This window comes from Denticeps clupeoides, chromosome 12 (assembly GCF_900700375.1).
Source record: "Denticeps clupeoides chromosome 12, fDenClu1.1, whole genome shotgun sequence".
Lineage (NCBI taxonomy): Eukaryota > Metazoa > Chordata > Actinopteri > Clupeiformes > Denticipitidae > Denticeps > Denticeps clupeoides.
The window spans coordinates 22,181,979-22,200,768 of NC_041718.1; the positions used below are offsets into that span (position 1 = coordinate 22,181,979).

The 18,790-nt window shown below is 55.5% G+C and overlaps 3 protein-coding genes across 5 annotated transcripts in view; all 3 read right to left on the bottom strand.

Annotated features, from left to right (window-relative positions):
• eogt (EGF domain-specific O-linked N-acetylglucosamine (GlcNAc) transferase) overlaps positions 1-129 on the bottom strand; it is a 6,669-nt gene extending 6,540 nt beyond the window's left edge. The window contains exon 1 of the mRNA XM_028998978.1: positions 21-129. The gene's annotated coding sequence lies outside the window, so the exon portion shown is untranslated. The remainder of the gene's footprint in view (positions 1-20) is intronic.
• Positions 130-265: 136 nt separating this feature from the next.
• tmf1 (TATA element modulatory factor 1) lies at positions 266-12,833 on the bottom strand. The gene is made up of 17 exons (XM_028998976.1): positions 12,532-12,833; positions 10,612-11,708; positions 10,417-10,520; positions 10,203-10,329; positions 9,995-10,100; positions 9,770-9,912; positions 9,495-9,661; positions 9,268-9,424; positions 9,097-9,189; positions 8,858-9,014; positions 8,569-8,761; positions 2,763-2,832; positions 2,603-2,695; positions 1,323-1,424; positions 869-1,024; positions 675-800; positions 266-595 (listed from the first exon to the last, which is right to left on the bottom strand). Exons 1-17 carry the CDS (start codon positions 12,665-12,667, stop codon positions 455-457), a joined length of 3,168 nt encoding a protein of 1,055 aa, XP_028854809.1. The 5' UTR covers positions 12,668-12,833; the 3' UTR covers positions 266-454.
• A 152-nt stretch (positions 12,834-12,985) lies between these two features.
• On the bottom strand, positions 12,986-18,538 carry LOC114800560 (NEDD8-activating enzyme E1 catalytic subunit). 3 transcript variants are annotated; one of them, XM_028998067.1, is made up of 18 exons: positions 18,497-18,537; positions 18,364-18,402; positions 17,215-17,335; positions 16,515-16,595; positions 16,344-16,426; positions 16,191-16,271; positions 15,826-15,869; positions 15,675-15,739; positions 15,444-15,599; positions 14,477-14,579; positions 14,278-14,391; positions 14,148-14,201; positions 13,986-14,022; positions 13,837-13,918; positions 13,669-13,769; positions 13,528-13,591; positions 13,391-13,445; positions 12,986-13,316 (listed from the first exon to the last, which is right to left on the bottom strand). In XM_028998067.1, exons 1-18 carry the CDS (start codon positions 18,514-18,516, stop codon positions 13,228-13,230), a joined length of 1,389 nt encoding a protein of 462 aa, XP_028853900.1. In that variant the 5' UTR covers positions 18,517-18,537; the 3' UTR covers positions 12,986-13,227. The 3 variants fall into 3 exon arrangements, with proteins under 3 accessions (XP_028853900.1, XP_028853901.1, XP_028853902.1); XM_028998068.1 differs by lacking the exon at positions 18,364-18,402 and having other exon boundaries at positions 13,228-13,316; positions 18,497-18,538; XM_028998069.1 differs by lacking the exon at positions 18,497-18,537 and having other exon boundaries at positions 13,228-13,316; positions 18,333-18,402.
• Between the last annotated feature and the right edge of the window lie 252 nt (positions 18,539-18,790).

Here is an 18,790-nt window from a genome sequence, read left to right on the forward strand (position 1 = left end):
CTCCGTTATTCAAGTCTTACCTCCCGACGGTGCAAACTAAACCCGGCATGACCGCGTCGCCATCCCACCGGAAGCCGGTGCGCCGCTCCGCCGCCAGGCGGCGCTGCGGCTCCACTTTGTTTATTTACACCATGTGCACGGCCTTCATATGTAAAAAAAAAAAACCCATGTGCATTAGAAAATCTACCAGAAAAGCAAAACCACAAGATCTCACAGCACCTCTGGCATCACCACATCATACACGGAATGACTTTCCACATTCATGAACCTGCAAATAATATTTTAATGATCTGCTCTCCATCAACATCCCTTCATAAATAGATTTACAACCTGGTGATTATTAAAATCGGTTTAAACAAAAGACAGATAAGTAATAAAACAGATGCCAAGGCTGAGCAAATTATTTCCTTTCTTGCACGTTACAGTTCTACGTTAGACCTCTTTATTTTTCAGTCTATTTCTGGTTCTTCAGCAGCTCGTCGATTTGGGTTTTGTACATATTCTTCACATCCTCCAGGTCCAGACGCAGCTCTTCCGCCTCCTCCGCCTTCTCGCCGTACATCTGCAGGATGGTGTTGTGTCTCTGTTCCAGGTCCTGTCCACCAACGAACACAGCACTCGTCAACCCGCGATACAAGGAGACGTATTCAGCCCCATGGGGTCAGGACGCTCACCTTCAGCTGAACCCGCAGTTTGGGAATCTCCTTCACCTTCTCCTCCATTTCATCGTTCTGATTGGTCAACCTGACCAGCTCTTCAGCCATTACCGAGCGGCTTCTCTCCAAACTCGCGATCTCAAACTGAAATGGAAGGAGGAATAAGTGGAAGAATGAGGGTAAAGTTTGGTGGTGGTTTTTGTGCATGATACCTGAAGTTGTGAGTTCTCCCCCTCTCGGAGCTTGAGCTGGGACTGCAGGTTTTCTAGGATGCTGGAGCCTCCACTGAGCCGCGCCGCTTCGTAGAGGTTGGTCCCGCTTATGGACATGGTCATGGTGCCAAAGGTGTGATCCAGGGAATCCTCCTGCTGAACATTTACAGTACAACAACAACAACATTTATTTCTTATGTAGCCCAAAATCACATACAGTACGTCTCAATGGGCTTTGACAGGCCCCTACAGTTGACCCCGCCCCCAAACTTGACCCTTCTGCACACAAGGAAAAACTCCACAGTGTTTACCAGACGCCCTTTTCCGGCGCGCATTACAGTCAGTAGTTACAGGGACCGTCCCCCCCCCCGGAGTGTGGCTACTACAAGTCTCGTGATGGAAAAACGCTAATAATACAGACCGTGACGTTGATTATAACTGGGCCAGTCTGTACCTGTGACAGGGTGGTGTGGTCACCCCCACTCAGGGAGCTGGAGCGGGACAGGGTAGGTGTGGAGGAGGCCGGAGGGTCGCACATCAGCGTGGTCTTCCTCTCCTGCACATCAAAGAACCGACAAATTAGTTCTGAAGAACAGGACGTCTGCAGGTTTACTCAAATTTAAGGCCATTTTCATCAAATTTAAGACCAGTCAACGTTTGTTCCTCGACAGACACTGCGAGGGCCAAATGCTCCTCTAAAATACAGTATTAATTAATACTCACAAAAAATTAATAATTACAAAATCTTTACATCACAGCAAAAGTTATTTCCCCAAAAAAGAAATAATCAATAACCAATAAATCAAAACCATCTTTAAGAAAGTATATAGGAACTGCTGGATATAAATGGGCCATTTTTAGGTGCTAATACGAATGTGTATTTGTATTTGTATCCGTACCGAAGCTGTCGTTGTGATGTGCGGGGTGAGAACAGCGCTGTTGTACGGGGTGGGTGTGGCTTTGAACGGGGTGGGTGTGGTTTTGAACGGCCACTGAGCGGTATGTGAACTGAGGTGTGGTGCTCGGATAAAAGTAATAAACTTCCTGCAATAATAAATACTCTGGATTTATTTCATTTATACATGTTGTATATGTGGTCACATCACCTGATGACGGTGGCCGAAATTTGCAAAATCAAATTAACATTTAATTGCATTTATCTATAACACGCGAAAAACATGTTTCATTCGTCGATTAACCAAACGGCAAAACAAATTTACAAGCAGCGAATCAAACGTAAAGTATAGGTACTATAGACGGGAAATTTGTGCCGCACAAGCTTGACCCAACTGAAACGAAATGAATTTCCAGCTCGAGCCCGCGTTCCTCGACTCGGTCTCGTCATTTTGCGGTCGTGTAATCGCAGGATTGCGTGGGACTTGATTTGTGAACCCGGAAAGGCGCAGCACGCCACGACCGGCACATTACTCACGGACCGGTTCATTTAATTTAGGAAAAATGACATCTCTCTTCCTGAGTCAATAATATCAGATCATTTTTTTCCACTGCTGGCGAGTGAAGAGTTAACTCCATCTAGCTCCACAGGCAACTCCAAAAAATGCAAAACACATATTGGAAATTCGTCAAATTATTTAGAGGTTACGAGTAAATAAGTGTATGGGGTCTGGAGATACCCTGAAACGTGAGGCCACCAAAAATACCCAGCAGCACGTTCATTTGATCTCCTTCGAAGATACGGACCTCTTATCACACAAGGACATGATAAATAAGGACCTTTTCTTTCAGGGCCTCCTGTGCAAGGTAGCATTTCTTCTTCTCCTGTTCCACCTTCATCTTCTCCATCTCCAGCTGATTGGTCAGCAGGACCTGGGATAGAAGGGCGGGGTCAGTAAGAGGCGGCAGAGCGGTGAGGTCGGACGTGACCGGCTGGTACCTTCTCTTTCTTGGCCTCCTCTACAGCTCGACTGTGTGCCGAGCGCAGGTTCTCCAGCTCCACATGTTCCCTATACAGGAGACAGAAGATAGGTGATCAACACACATATACCGCACCCGTATACCGCACACGTCCACCTCGCACCGCACCCGTCCACCTCGCACCGCACCCCTATACCGCACACGTCCACCTCGCACCGCACCCGTATACCGCGCACGTCCACCTCGCACCGCACCCCTATACCGCACACGCCCACCTCGCACCGCACCCGTATACCGCGCACCGCACCCCTATACCGCGCACGTCCACCTCGCACATCCACCTCGCACCGCACCCCTATACCGCGCACGTCCACCTCGCACCGCACCGTATACCGCGCACGTCCACCTCGCACCGCACCCCTATACCGCGCACGTTCATCTCGCACCGCACCCCTATACCGCACACGTCCACCTCGCACCGCACCCCTATACCGCGCACGTTCATCTCGCACCACACCCCTATACCGCACACGTCCACCTCGCACCGCACCCGTATACCGCGCACGTCCACCTCGCACCGCACCCCTATACCGCGCACGTTCATCTCGCACCACACCCCTATACCGCACACGCCCACCTCGCACCGCACCCGTATACCGCGCACCGCACCCCTATACCGCGCACGTCCACCTCGCACCGCACCCCTATACCGCGCACGTCCACCTCGCACCGCCACCCGTATACCGCGCACGTCCACCTCGCACCGCACCCCGTATACCGCGCACGTCCACCTCGCACATCCACCTCGCACCGCACCCGTATACCGCGCACGTCCACCTCGCACCGCACCCCTATACCGCGCACGTCCACCTCGCACCACACCCCTATACCGCACACGTCCACCTCGCACCGCACCCGTATACCGCGCACGTCCACCTCGCACCGCACCCCTATACCGCGCACGTTCATCTCGCACCACACCCCTATACCGCACACGTCCACCTCGCACCGCACCCGTATACCGCGCACGTCCACCTCGCACCGCACCCCTATACCGCGCACGTTCATCTCGCACCACACCCCTATACCGCACACGCCCACCTCGCACCGCACCCGTATACCGCGCACCGCACCCCTATACCGCGCACGTCCACCTCGCACATCCACCTCGCACCGCACCCCTATACCGCGCACGTCCCACCTCGCACCGCACCCGTATACCGCGCACGTCCACCTCGCACCGCACCCCTATACCGCACACGTCCACCTCGCACATCCACCTCGCACCGCACCCGTATACCGCGCACGTCCACCTCGCACCGCACCCCTATACCGCGCACGTCCACCTCGCACATCCACCTCGCACCGCACCCCTATACCGCGCACGTCCACCTCGCACCGCACCCGTATACCGCGCACGTCCACCTCGCACCGCACCCCTATACCGCGCACGTCCACCTCGCACATCCACCTCGCACCGCACCCCTATACCGCGCACGTCCACCTCGCACCGCACCCGTATACCGCGCACGTCCACCTCGCACATCCACCTCGCACCGCACCCCTATACCGCGCACGTCCACCTCGCACCGCACCCGTATACCGCGCACGTCCACCTCGCACCGCACCCCTATATACCGCGCACGTCCACCTCGCACCGCACCCGTATACCGCACACGTCCACCTCGCACCGCACCCCTATACCGCGCACGTTCATCTCGCACCACACCCCTATACCGCACACGCCCACCTCGCACCGCACCCGTATACCGCGCACCGCACCCCTATACCGCGCATGTCCACCTCGCACATCCACCTCGCACCGCACCCCTATACCGCGCACATCCACCTCGCACCGCACCCCTATACCGCGCACGTCCACCTCGCACCGCACCCGTATACCGCGCACGTCCACCTCGCACATCCACCTCGCACCGCACCCCTATACCGCGCACGTCCACCTCGCACCGCACCCGTATACCGCGCACGTCCACCTCGCACCGCACCCCTATACCGCACACGTCCACCTCGCACATCCACCTCGCACCACACCCGTATACCGCGCACGTCCACCTCGCACCGCACCCCTATACCGCGCACGTCCACCTCGCACATCCACCTCGCACCGCACCCCTATACCGCGCACGTCCACCTCGCACCGCACCCGTATACCGCGCACGTCCACCTCGCACCGCACCCCTATACCGCGCACGTCCACCTCGCACATCCACCTCGCACCGCACCCCTATACCGCGCACGTCCACCTCGCACCGCACCCGTATACCGCGCACGTCCACCTCGCACCGCACCCCTATACCGCGCACGTCCACCTCGCACCGCACCCGTATACCGCACACGTCCACCTCGCACCGCACCCCTATACCGCGCACGTTCATCTCGCACCACACCCCTATACCGCACACGCCCACCTCGCACCGCACCCGTATACCGCGCACCGCACCCCTATACCGCGCATGTCCACCTCGCACATCCACCTCGCACCGCACCCGTATACCGCGCACGTCCACCTCGCACCGCACCCCTATACCGCGCACGTTCATCTCGCACCACACCCCTATACCGCACACGCCCACCTCGCACCGCACCCGTATACCGCGCACCGCACCCCTATACCGCGCACGTCCACCTCGCACATCCACCTCGCACCGCACCCCCTATACCGCGCACGTCCACCTCGCACCGCACCCGTATACCGCGCACGTCCACCTCGCACCGCACCCCTATACCGCGCACGTCCACCTCGCACATCCACCTCGCACCGCACCCCTATACCGCGCACGTCCACCTCGCACCGCACCCGTATACCGCGCACGTTCATCTCGCACCACACCCCTATACCGCACACGCCCACCTCGCACCGCACCCATATACCGCGCACCGCACCCCTATACCGCGCACGTCCACCTCGCACATCCACCTCGCACCGCACCCCTATACCGCGCACGTCCACCTCGCACCGCACCCGTATACCGCGCACGTCCACCTCGCACCGCACCCCTATACCGCGCACGTTCATCTCGCACCACACCCCTATACCGCACACGTCCACCTCGCACCGCACCCGTATACCGCGCACGTCCACCTCGCACCGCACCCCTATACCGCGCACGTTCATCTCGCACCACACCCCTATACCGCACACGCCCACCTCGCACCGCACCCGTATACCGCGCACGTCCACCTCGCACATCCACCTCGCACCGCACCCCTATACCGCGCACGTCCACCTCGCACCGCACCCGTATACCGCGCACGTCCACCTCGCACCGCACCCCTATACCGCACACGTCCACCTCGCACCGCACCCGTATACCGCGCACGTCCACCTCGCACCGCACCCCTATACCGCGCACGTTCATCTCGCACCACACCCCTATACCGCACACGCCCACCTCGCACCGCACCCGTAATACCGCGCACCGCACCCCTATACCGCGCACGTCCACCTCGCACATCCACCTCGCACCGCACCCCTATACCGCGCACGTCCACCTCGCACCGCACCCGTATACCGCGCACGTCCACCTCGCACCGCACCCCTATACCGCGCACGTCCACCTCGCACATCCACCTCGCACCGCACCCCTATACCGCGCACGTCCACCTCGCACCGCACCCGTATACCGCGCACGTCCACCTCGCACCGCACCCCTATACCGCGCACGTCCACCTCGCACATCCACCTCGCACCGCACCCCTATACCGCGCACGTTCATCTCGCACCACACCCCTATACCGCACACGCCCACCTCGCACCGCACCCGTATACCGCGCACCGCACCCTTATACCGCGCACGTCCACCTCGCACATCCACCTCGCACCGCACCCCTATACCGCGCACGTCCACCTCGCACCGCACCCGTATACCGCGCACGTCCACCTCGCACCGCACCCCTATACCGCGCACGTCCACCTCGCACATCCACCTCGCACCGCACCCCTATACCGCGCACGTCCACCTCGCACCGCACCCGTATACCGCACACGTCCACCTCGCACCGCACCCCTATACCGCGCACGTTCATCTCGCACCACACCCCTATACCGCACACGCCCACCTCGCACCGCACCCGTATACCGCGCACCGCACCCCTATACCGCGCACGTCCACCTCGCACATCCACCTCGCACCGCACCCCTATACCGCGCACGTCCACCTCGCACCGCACCCGTATACCGCGCACGTCCACCTCGCACCGCACCCGTATACCGCGCACGTCCACCTCGCACATCCACCTCGCACCGCACCCCTATACCGCGCACGTCCACCTCGCACATCCACCTCGCACCGCACCCCTATACCGCGCACGTTCATCTCGCACCACACCCCTATACCGCACACGCCCACCTCGCACCGCACCCGTATACCGCGCACCGCACCCCGATACCGCGCACGTCCACCTCGCACCGCACCCCTATACCGCGCACGTCCACGTCCGCACCCGTATACCGCGCACCGCACCCCTATACCGCGCACGCCCACCTCGCACCGCACCCGTATACCGCGCACGTCCACCTCGCACCGCACCCGTATACCGCGCACGTCCACCTCGCACCGCACCCGTATACCGCGCACGTCCACCTCGCACCGCACCCGTATACCGCGCACGTCCACCTCGCACTGCACCCCTATACCGCGCACGTCCACGTCCGCACCCGTATACCGCGCACCGCACCCCTATACCGCGCACGCCCACCTCGCACCCCACCCGTATACCGCGCACCGCACCCCTACCGCGCACATCCACCTCGCACCGCACCCCTATACCGCGCACGTCCACCTCGCACCGCACCCGTATACCGCGCACGTCCACCTCGCACATCCACCTCGCACCGCACCCCTATACCGCGCACGTTCATCTCGCACCACACCCCTATACCGCACACGCCCACCTCGCACCGCACCCGTATACCGCGCACCGCACCCCTATACCGCGCACGTCCACCTCGCACCGCACCCCTATACCGCGCACGTACTCCTCGCACAGCACCCCTATACCGCGCACGTCAACCTCGCACCGCACCCCTATACCGCGCACGTACACCTCGCACCGCACCCCTATACCGCGCACGTACACCTCGCACCGCACCCCTATACCGCGCACGTCCATCTCGCACCGCACCCCTATACCGCGCACGTCCATCTCGCACCGCACCCCTATACCGCGCACCTCCACCTCGCACCGCACCCCTATACCGCGCACGTCCGCACCCGTATACCGCGCACGTCCACCTCGCACCGCACCCCTATACCGCGCACCTCCACCTCGCACCGCACCCCTATACCGCGCACGTCCGCACCCGTATACCGCGCACCTCCACCTCGCACCGCACCCCTATACCGCGCACGTCCGCACCCGTATACCGTGCACCGCACCCCTATACCGCGCATGTCCACCTCGCACCGCACCCCTATACCGCGCACGTCCACGTCCGCACCCGTATACCGCGCACGTCCACCTCGCACCGCACCCCTATACCGCGCACCTCCACCTCGCACCGCACCCCTATACCGCGCACGTCCGCACCCGTATACCGCGCACCTTTACCTCGCACCGCACCCCTATACCGCGCACGTCCGCACCCGTATACCGTGCACCGCACCCCTATACCGCGCATGTCCACCTCGCACCGCACCCCTATACCGTGCACGTCCACGTCCGCACCCGTATACCGCGCACCTCCACCTCGCACCGCACCCGTATACCGCGCACGTCCACCTTGCACGTCCACCTCAAACCGCACCCGTCCACCCTGCACCACACACATATACCACACCCGTCCACCTCGCATCCCACCTAACCTGCTGTTGCAGTCCTCCAGGTCCTCACGTTTGGACTTCTCACCATCCAGCTCTCCCTGTAGACGGCCCTTATCCTGGCGCAGCAGGGAATTCTGGGACTCCAGAGACACCACTTGAGTCTTCATGGCCTGCAGGTCTTCGGTGGACGCGCGCTCCTTCTCCACAGCAACAGCCAACTGAGCCTGAGCATCCGCTGCATCCCAAAAACAGATGAGAATTCATAAAAAACCAAACGAGGACGTGAGAAGCTGGGAAAATGAGATTATTCCACATCAACAGCGTTCCTCACCCAACCTATCCGAGATGCTCTTCTCCAGCTTCTCCCATGATGCCGTCTGGCTGCCGAGCGTGGCCTGCAGGTTCTCTATCTGTCGGAGCAGTGGCCGCGTCGCCGTGGTGACGCTTTGGCTCAGCTCCTGGTTCCTGGTCTCTGCTGCCTGTAGCCTCTGCAAAGATAAACCACCAGCAGGTCCCGAATGTCAACAGGACGTCTGCGCGACCGGTTCTAACGGTGGAACAATGTCCTACCTGCTGCAGCTCACTGATCTCCTCTCTGAGATAGTCCTCCTTCTTGGCCTGCTGCTGCTCGGCCCGCTGCAGCGCCACCCTCAGATCTGCCACCTACAGAGACGGTAGCAACAATCAACACAAGGTCTTCAGTAGGGTGGTGAGAGGACTCAGGCAGGTGAGAGGAGTCACCTGGTTGGCCAGGGCCTCCTGCTGGATTCTGGACTCCTCTGTAGCCTTCTCCAGAGCCACGCCCAGCTCCTCCTTGGCCTGCACCTCCCGACTCAGGGCAGCCTCCTGGGCTTCGCTGTCCTTGGTGGCATTAACCTTGTGCAGCTCTGCCAGTTCCCTGCACAGACAGGACATCACGTGACGGGTCTGGGACAAGCGTGCAGGGGAGATGAGAGAAGCAGCTTTACCTGTAGGAGTTGTCCAGAGCGGCCTGCAGACTTCGGCTTTTCTCCTGGAGCTCCTCCAGCTCTCCCTGAAGCCTGGACACGTCCTTCTCCTGCCGCTCCACAACGCCATTCAACTTCTTGATGTTGTCCCTGTGCTGCTTCTCCAGCTCCTCTTTACCGTCCAGAACCTGCAAAACACAGCCAATCTTCATCCAAGGCCCTGGTTCCTTCATAATCAGCTCAGAAGTTGAATATTTAAACCAACAACCATTCTTGCTGGGGCTCTTCTGACCAACCTGCTGCAGGTGCCTCAGCTCGTCCTCCTGATCCTTCACCTTCTTCCCATCTTTGGCCATCCGGGCATCGCTCTCCTTCTCTTTAGCACGCAGTTTCTTTATAATGTTGGAATGCTGCAACTGCTGCTTAGAAAGCTTCTCACCTGACGATGAAACGATCACAGGTCTTACGTCTCATGAACCAGCTCGAGCACTCAGAACATCAGAAGGTTCAGAAGGTCCTACCTTCATCCAGCAGCTCTCTGATCTGCTCCTCCTTCTCTCGGATCAGCTCCAGAGTCTCGTTGGAGTTGAACCTGGTGGACAACTCATCTCTCAAGCCCTTTATTTCCTGAAAGAAAGTGTAAATTTGTTGAAGGAGACAGACACACACATGGACCAGAGAAAGAAGATGAACGTCTGCCTGGGCCAGGAATGGAAATGGTTGGCTGACCTTCTTGGCGATGTCCCTCTCCTTGCAGGCCAGCTGGGCTTTCCTCTCCGCTTCTGCGATGCGCTGGGTGAACTCCTCTTTCAGAGATTGGACACTGGACGCCTCGTCCTTCAGGCTGATGATCTCGCTGGAACAGAAGAGTGTACAGAAAACGCTGAGGAGCCGGCTGGAACCTTCTTTTTAAACTGGAGTCTGTGGTGGACCTGTCACCTACTCTTTAAGGTTGTCACACAGCTCGTCCAGGCCGGCTTTGTCTTTACTGACTGACAGCAGCTGTCCCTCCCTGGTCTCCAGCCTCCGTGTGAGCTCGTCAATGATCTGGTGGAGGACACAAGCTCATGATGTTACCAGCCCGTCATCAACTAGTTCATATGCAAGAATCAAGTGGGAGAAGGCATCGTCCTCGGACCTTCTGAAGCTCCAGGATCTGGCACGTTGAAACCCCCTTCATCTCCTCGGTGATGGGAGGAGTCAGAGCTTCGCCCGCCTCTCCAGATATAAGCTCCTCCTCTTCCGGCTGCTCGCAGTTGACTGGCGTGGAGCTGCGTCCGCTCTCCTCCATGTCGTTCTCGTCCAGAGACTGGTCCTTCACGGAGTCTGCCCGGGCGTCCTCCGCGGGGACGCCGGACGTGAGCGAGGCCAGGGTGCGGCCGCCGGGGACCTCGTCGTCCGAGTTGACCTCGCTCGCGCTGCGACTGTCCAGCGACTGGACGCTGAAGGAGTCGATGCGCTCGAAGGCGTCCGAGGACGAGCCGCAGCTCTCCGTCAGCTTGGGGAAGTCCTCCAGGCGCGGGAAGTCGGCGCAGGCGGAGGCGGAGAGCAGCTGGAAGGAGCCCTGCATCAGGTGGAGGCCGGCCTTGGCCTCGCCCGTCTCCTGCCGGGAGCTGGCCGAGCTCTCGCTCAGGACGCTCTCGTGGTCCAGGACCTCGATGTCGCTGGTGGTGGACGTGCCTGACGAGAAGGCGCTGACCGGGGGTGACGGGGTGTCACTCTGCCGATCTTCCGGCTTGGAGTCCTTGGACTCGGCCACGCCGTCTTTAGGTGGTTCTGGAGGCGGCTCTGATGGTCTCCCGGGTTCCGGGTCTTCGGGAGACTCTGCGCTGTCCAGACCCGCCGGAGGAGCAGCTTCTGTCCCCTCAGACGCCACAGTCTCCGTTTGTGGCACGTCCGCTGTGACCGTGGGCTCCAGAGAGACCACATCTGCAGCAGGTTCCTCCTCCGCGGCCACCTCGCTGCCATCATCCTGGACATCATCCTCCTCCTCCTGAGGTCTTCTCTGCGATTTGGTGGGAGGAACAGACACCACCGGGCTTTTCTTCCCAGCTGGCAGTTCCCCGGGCGGCAGGAAGGCACTGAAGAAGTTCTCGGACTCGTCCAGAAGCACGCGCGTCACCGGCGTGGTGATGGCCAGAGAGGACGGTGACGCCACCTTTATACTTTCCTCAGCAGGAGCGTCCCACTCATTCATCCCCCATCCTCCCGTGGACACGGCCTTGCTGGGAAGATCTGTAGATAAACAAGGAACCTACCAGTTAACGGTGTAACCGTGACGAGCCTGCCTGACACCGACATGTTTTATGTTAAAGACGTAAAAGTGTAATACTTGGTTATGTTTGAAATATTTGCATATTGGTTCATTTTTTACTTGCAACATTTGCAATACGCATTTCACTGCACATCATACCGTGTACGACTGTGTATGTGACAAATAAAATGTTAATTTGAATTTGAGGAACACCAACATGAACCCAGCGTGGTCTTCACGATCGCTCGGCCGGTTTAATGAACGCGGCAGTGACATGTCGGTGTCAGGCAGGCTCGTCTCGTTTACAGTCACACCGTTATAAAGGTTCTTTATCAGTAAAATATGCTACACGTCTTGTTAAATGTCACCCTCACACACCGTGTCCCCCGTTTTTCTACTTCATGGAGACAGTTTGTAACGTTGCTTGAACGTTCCATTTACATTTATCAGACGCCCTTATCCAGAGTAGTGACAGGGACAGTCCCCCCCTGGAGACACTCAGGGTTAAGTGTCCTGCTCAGGGACACAATGGTAGTAATCAGGATTTGAACCTGGGTCTTCTGGTTCATAGGCGAGTGTGTTACCCACTAGGCTACTACCACCCTACGTAGCACCAGGTTGTTCGGTCCAACATGAACGTAGCAATAAACTGACAATGTCTCACCTCCAGAAGACACGAGTGTTCAAGGAACATTCAGGTTTTATCATCTCAGGTACTTCAGGTTTTATAAACTACTTAGAAGAGTCCGGATGAAATGAACTCAGGTGAACTTCCTGTTCCTGGACGCCGAGCTGGAGACCTACCATGATACGTGGGGAGCGGGGTGTCCCCCCACTGCTCCTCCTCTTTAATGTCCAGGACCCGGTCGATGGACTTCTGCGCGGTGCTGAGCGCCTGCTTGGCGAAGCTGGAGAGCTGCGACGCGTTGAACCAGCTCATGGTCCGGACACGTCCGGCGCGGCTACACGGAGCTGCGGCCCCGCATCCCTGCGTGACGTGACGTGACGTGACGTGACGTGACCCGACGCCGCTGCGACTCGGTCCCCTGGTTTGTTTTTGTGCGTCTCCGCGGACACTTCCGGTCCACGTAGTCCAATCCTGGTCCGCCTGTGACGTCACGTGCGGATTCCAGCTCACTTCCGCTTGAACCTTTAGAGTGACGTCACACGCTTGGCTTTTCGAAATTTTACATTTTTAAATATTTTAAAAATATATATTTATCGAAAGTAAAAAAAAATAGTAGAGAGAGAGACGGCAGACAATTAAATTGTCTTTTACTTCACTGCTTTTACACAGACAAATTTCAACTGTTACTTCTATACACAGGATTTCATTTGAAATAAATAGTGACAGAACAGAAAGATGACATGAAGCGCAGGGGTTCTGCCGGGCTCTCCTCAGTGCATCTACAGAACCAGAACCACACGCGGACGTCAGGAGACTTCAAAGCTGCAGAAGAAAGAAAAGCCCCAGGACAGTCGGACGGAACGGCGGCTATTTCAGGAGGTGAAACGCAGCTTGAAGAGCAGAGTCTGCGGCGTGGTGACGTCCGCCACCGCCAGCTCCTGTCCATCCGACAATCCCAGCTCTGAAACGACAGATCAAGACACTGGACATTCCCGACACCGATCTCACGCGTCACCACACAAGACGCCACGTCACCTTTCAGTGTTTTACTGAGATTTGGACGCGTCCTTTCTTCAATCGATGCAACCGTCTAGAGGAGGCAATAAAAGAAAAGCCATTTAATTTCCACGGTGGACAGGGAGCATCACTGGGCGTGGCTCTGGATCACCAACCTGCAAATACAGCGTCCTGTTCTTCCCGTCCATCGTGGCCGTTACTGCAGGAGACTTCATCTGTCTGGAACACAGAATCAGCAGCTGAAGACACCCTGGAAAGCACCCCTATAAACTCAGGCCGCCAGGGCCGTAACGTACAAGGCGGCGCTCTCCGTCAGGTGGTCCAGGACGTCCTGTAGTCTAGCGGATGGCGGGAAGCTGAGGTCCTGGGGGATCTGGCTGCACGCCGAGCAGTTTTCCTGGGACAACACGGCGCACGTTACCACGCGCGCGCACAGCGGAGCCCGCCGCCGCCGAGCAGCTCACCTTTCGCTCCGCCTCGAAGGTGTAGGTGTAGAGGGCGTCCACGTCATTAAACACCAGGTAGTTGTTGAGGGGGACGTAGGCACTGGCAAGGTAAAAGCCCGCGAGATGAAGTAAACGGACGTTTCAGCGGCGGCTGGAGAACAACTCACCTTGAAGCGATCTTGAAAACCTCCGTCGCACAGGTCGCTGAGGGAAGGACCAAATACCATTTCTACAAATGTCACTAAGCAGCAGCAGCAGCAGCAGGGCATTTATTCATATCAAACAGGCAGAATAGTAGGATTAAAGCGGTGGCGTGAAGGTCCTCGTACCAGCGATGACAGCGTTTGTAGAGGCCACAGCAGGAATGATCCTCTTCACGACCCCTGGCACATTAAAACACGTCACCCACACACCCCATCTGGCGTATCGTGCTTCTCCCGAGCCCGCTCAGATGCTCACCTTGCGTCAGCCTGTAGGTGACCCCCGTGATGCTGAACTCTGCCGCCCTCTCCAGGGACCTCTGGAACACCCACTGGATGTGTTCCGGGTCGTCCCCGTCCAGCGCGACTCCCTCTGAGGGACAGAGGGGAGGGACACCAGAGTTCTAACCAAAAAACCAGTCGTGACGTACGACACCTTAAGCTGCGGGCTTCACTACCTCCAAAAGGCTTCTCCCTGGGCCACAGCAGCATCCGGGCGTACTCTACACAGTGCTCAGGTAAACGTGGCATGGAGGCTATTGTGCACATCGGGAAGTTAATCTGTGGGCAAGGAGAGGACATGCAGGTCATTATAATCAGGCCGTTTACAGCTTTAAAATGTCCTGTTCCTCATCTGTAGATACCAACCCCCATCTTAATAGTTTACAACTCGCCCTTATCCAGAGCGACTTACAGGGACTCAAGGTTCAGTGTCTTGCTCAGGGACACGATGGTAGTAAGTGGGGTTTGAACCTGGGTCCTCTGGTTCATAGGCGAGTGTGTTACCCACTAGGCTACTATAATAATAAAGTGAAATGATTGTCACATGTGATACACAGCAGCACAGCACACGGTGCACACAGTAAAATTTGTCCTCTGTATTTAACCCATCACCCTGAGTGAGCAGTGGGCAGCCATGACAAGCGCCCGGGGAGCAGTGTGTGGGGACGGTGCTTTGCTCAGTGGCACCTCAGTGGCACCTTGGCGGCTCGGGATTCGAACCGGCAACCTTCTGATTACGGGGCCGCTTCCTTAACCGCTAGGCCACCACTGCCCCACTACCACCCCGTAATGGAACTTAATGGATGGAAGAGACCAGGGGTCTCCAGCCCAGGTCCTGAGGAAACTTGTCCTGCACATATCATTTTGCCTGAACCTGATTCAACTTCTGAACCTGGTTTCAACCCGTTCTTCTGTGTAATGAGGTGTGGTGGAACATGGAAAGATCTATGCCGTGTCGTGCTGGTGAACCATAGTCTAGATGAATGCTTTCCTGCTACCTCCAGTGATGGTGGCACCAGTGGAGCAGTGCTGGAGGATCAGGGAGAGATGAGGGACCTGAGGTAGGTTCTTCACAGGCCAGCATCAAGATTTTAAAATAGTGGGCCATGGGTCTTCAGCAGGGTTTGTAGACGCACTACACACCTGTGGTGGGTACAGCTCCAAGGTGCAGTCAATGCAGGCCGTCATGCCTGGGAAGATGACCCGAGCGTTGCCCTTAAAGCCTTCAGTTCCACCATCGATAAGCGGGATGATGGAGCTGGGGTCCAGGACGCCGTCCTCGTAAATCAACATGGACATCTGCGCGGCATAAAAATCCAGAGGTGACGCAGCCGCTGAGCTGAAGATGAACATTTAGCAGCGATGAATATGTACCAGCATGCCGTTCACCCATCTCCTGGCCACGACAGAGTCCAGGCCGCACACTATAATGTGGAACTCTGTGAAGGTAAGAATGAACCAGTTAACGCCTCTGGGCCTTCAGTAGATGATGCATCTGAAAAGGATTATGCGGTTTGGACATTACGTCGATAAAACGCCTCGTCCAAGTCTTGGATTTTCTTGTAATGTCTCAGCGAGGCAGTTAAGGAAAAATTCCCGGAGTCAGCAGTCCACGGAATTTTCATGCATTAAATAGTCCAACAATAATCCAGTCCAAAGTAAAATATTCTACATTCAAATAGATTCTCTCGAAAAATCAATCAATTACAACTAATACCGGTTTAAACAGAAATTCAAACTAAAGAAGTCCAGAAATCTACAGAAAAGTACCGACACTGTGCTCGTATGCAGCTCTCGTGTCAATCTGGACCTTCACAGTTTTATCCTACGTGAACATTTAATTCATCAGACCATCATGCTGTTGGGACGTGTTCTTCTTTAAAAGGATACGGGACACAGCAGCACCCGGGGACACGGCTGTTGATGAAATCTGCTGCCACCTCGGCTTTTGGCCGTCCCACATCTTTGGTTCTACAGAAAGAGGGAGGAAACGTTTGGAACGAACAGCACCGAGGGCGCATTTTTAGATCCGTACCGCCTCACCTGAACAGAAACTGTCTGTTGAGGTTGGAAACATCAATGGTGTCCATGTCAATGACGTGTATTTGACGAAAGCCTGACAAGGCCTAAAAAGGTCAAAATCTGTGGTTTATATTCCGTTTTTCCCCTTTTTACTATTCAAATTAAAGGTAGATTAAAAAAAATGAAACATACCAAATCTTTCAAGAGTTCACATCCTAAACCTCCTGCTCCAATGACAAGAATTTTGCACGAATCCAATAAAAACTGCAAAGACTGATTGAGAAAATCAGACAAACTCATTCATGTAGGGCAGATAATCAACTTTAAAAAATATATTTTACATCTACGGACATTCAGTGGTAATCGTGACCTGGCAGGTCAGACACTTGCTAATGAACCAGAAGACCCAGGTTCAAACCCCACTTACTACCATTGTGTCCCTGAGCAAAGTCAAAGTCAGCTTTATTGTCAATTCTGCCACATGTACAGGACATGCAGAGAATTGAAATTACGTTACTCTCAGACCCATACAAGTAACATTAAATACAAAACAGTAACATTGAATACAAAGGTATAAATACAATTTTAAAAAACACAATATAAAATTTTTAAAAAACACCATATACAAATAAGGGCACATGGTGGAGAGTGCAAAACCATGTAGTGCAACAGAGGTAAGTTTAAAGTGACAAAGTGACACTTAAGACACTTAACCCTGAGTGTCTCCAGGGGGGGACTGTCCCTGTAACTACTGACTAAGTCGCTCTGGATAAGGGCGTCTGGTAAATGCTGTAAATGTAGTTGTGTCACCGTGTTCTGTTCTGCAGTGGATCACAATGACAATCACTTCACTGTCACTACACTCTGGTAAATGTTCATCAGCATTTCTTACGCTTGTGCTGGGCTCGAAGTCAGGGTGTGTGAAGGGTCCAGGTCTTTCTAAGAACTTCCTAACGTGGTCCCAGCGGCCCTGCCAGTCGCCCTGGACTTCAGCTCCTCCATCTACAGCCATCCTGCAGGACACACAAAGACATGAAGTGACCATCCACCGAGGCTTCATCACCAGGCCTGTACAAGCAACATATTCATGTTTTCTAGTTATGTTTAGTTGGTAAACAGCAGCATGATAATATATCTACACAGTACTGTGGATGCAGTTCGTCCTGAACAGACTTTCAGACCCTAATCTCCCAGTGGGGCAGCGGTGGCCTAGCAGTTAAGGAAGCGGCCAGTTTGAATCCCAATCCACCAAGGTGCCACTGAGCAAAGCACCGTCCCCACACACTGCTCCCCGGGCACCTGTCATGGCCGCCCACTGCTCACTCAGGGTAATGGTTAAATGCAGAGGACACATTTCACTGTGTGCACCGTGTGCTGTGCTGCAGTGTATCACATGTGACAATCACTTCACTTCAGTTTCTAGTAATCTCCTAGTTACTAGTTATGATTAGTTGGTAAACAGCAGCATTATAATATATCTACACAGTGCTGTGGATGCAGTTTGTCCTGAACAGACTTTCAGACCCTAATCTCCTAGTTTCTAGTAATCTCCCAGTTACTAGTGATGTTTAAATAGTAAACAGCAGCATTATAATATATCTACACAGTGCTGTGCATGCAGTTTGTCCTGAGCAGGCTTTGAGACCCTAATCTCCTAGTTTCTAGTAATCTCCCAGTTACTAGTGATGTTTATATAGTAAACAGCAGCATTATAATATATCTACACAGTGCTGTGCATGCAGTTTGTCCTGAGCAGGCTTTGAGACCCTAATCTCCTAGTTTCTAGTAATCTCCCAGTTACTAGTTATGTTTATATAGTAAACAGCAGCATTATAATATATCTACACAGTGCTGTGCATGCAGTTTGTCCTGAGCAGGCTTTGAGACCCTAATCTCCTAGTTTCGCTGCTAACTGGCCCACAGCCCTGTGAGGAGATCGTGATGTTAGGTAGTAACACCGGGCTGTGGAGCAGTTAGACTGGCGAGAAGCGGGCGCCCTGCTCCTCAAACCTGCGGCCAGCGCTACATTTTCATCACTAACTTCAGAGCCAGCTCCTCTATTCTCCTTCTTTTCTTCTCCCTAAAAGAGAGAATAAAAGAAGGTTCACACGCGCTCTGCTGCTCGCAGTTTATTGAGATTTTCAGCCTTTCTGCTCCGCCAAATTCGCACTTACGGCTCATCGCCATCCGCCATGTCTTCCTCCACACGCAGGCCCACAATGCCCTGCGCGGATGGCGCCAGCCAATCAGCGACAAGGCGACGGGCCGAGACGCGCTCTTATTGGTGGTCAACGCGACCAATCAGCGCAGCAGAAGGTTTTTTCTTTATACACTCTTTCGTGTAGATTTTATACTTTCATGTGATTGGTACGGTTGTCCAATTAACAAAAATAATAAAAAATTAACAGCTGCAGTTTGTAGTATTCGCCATTGTTTGGATTTTTTCACTAACATTCGTTTATTTGACC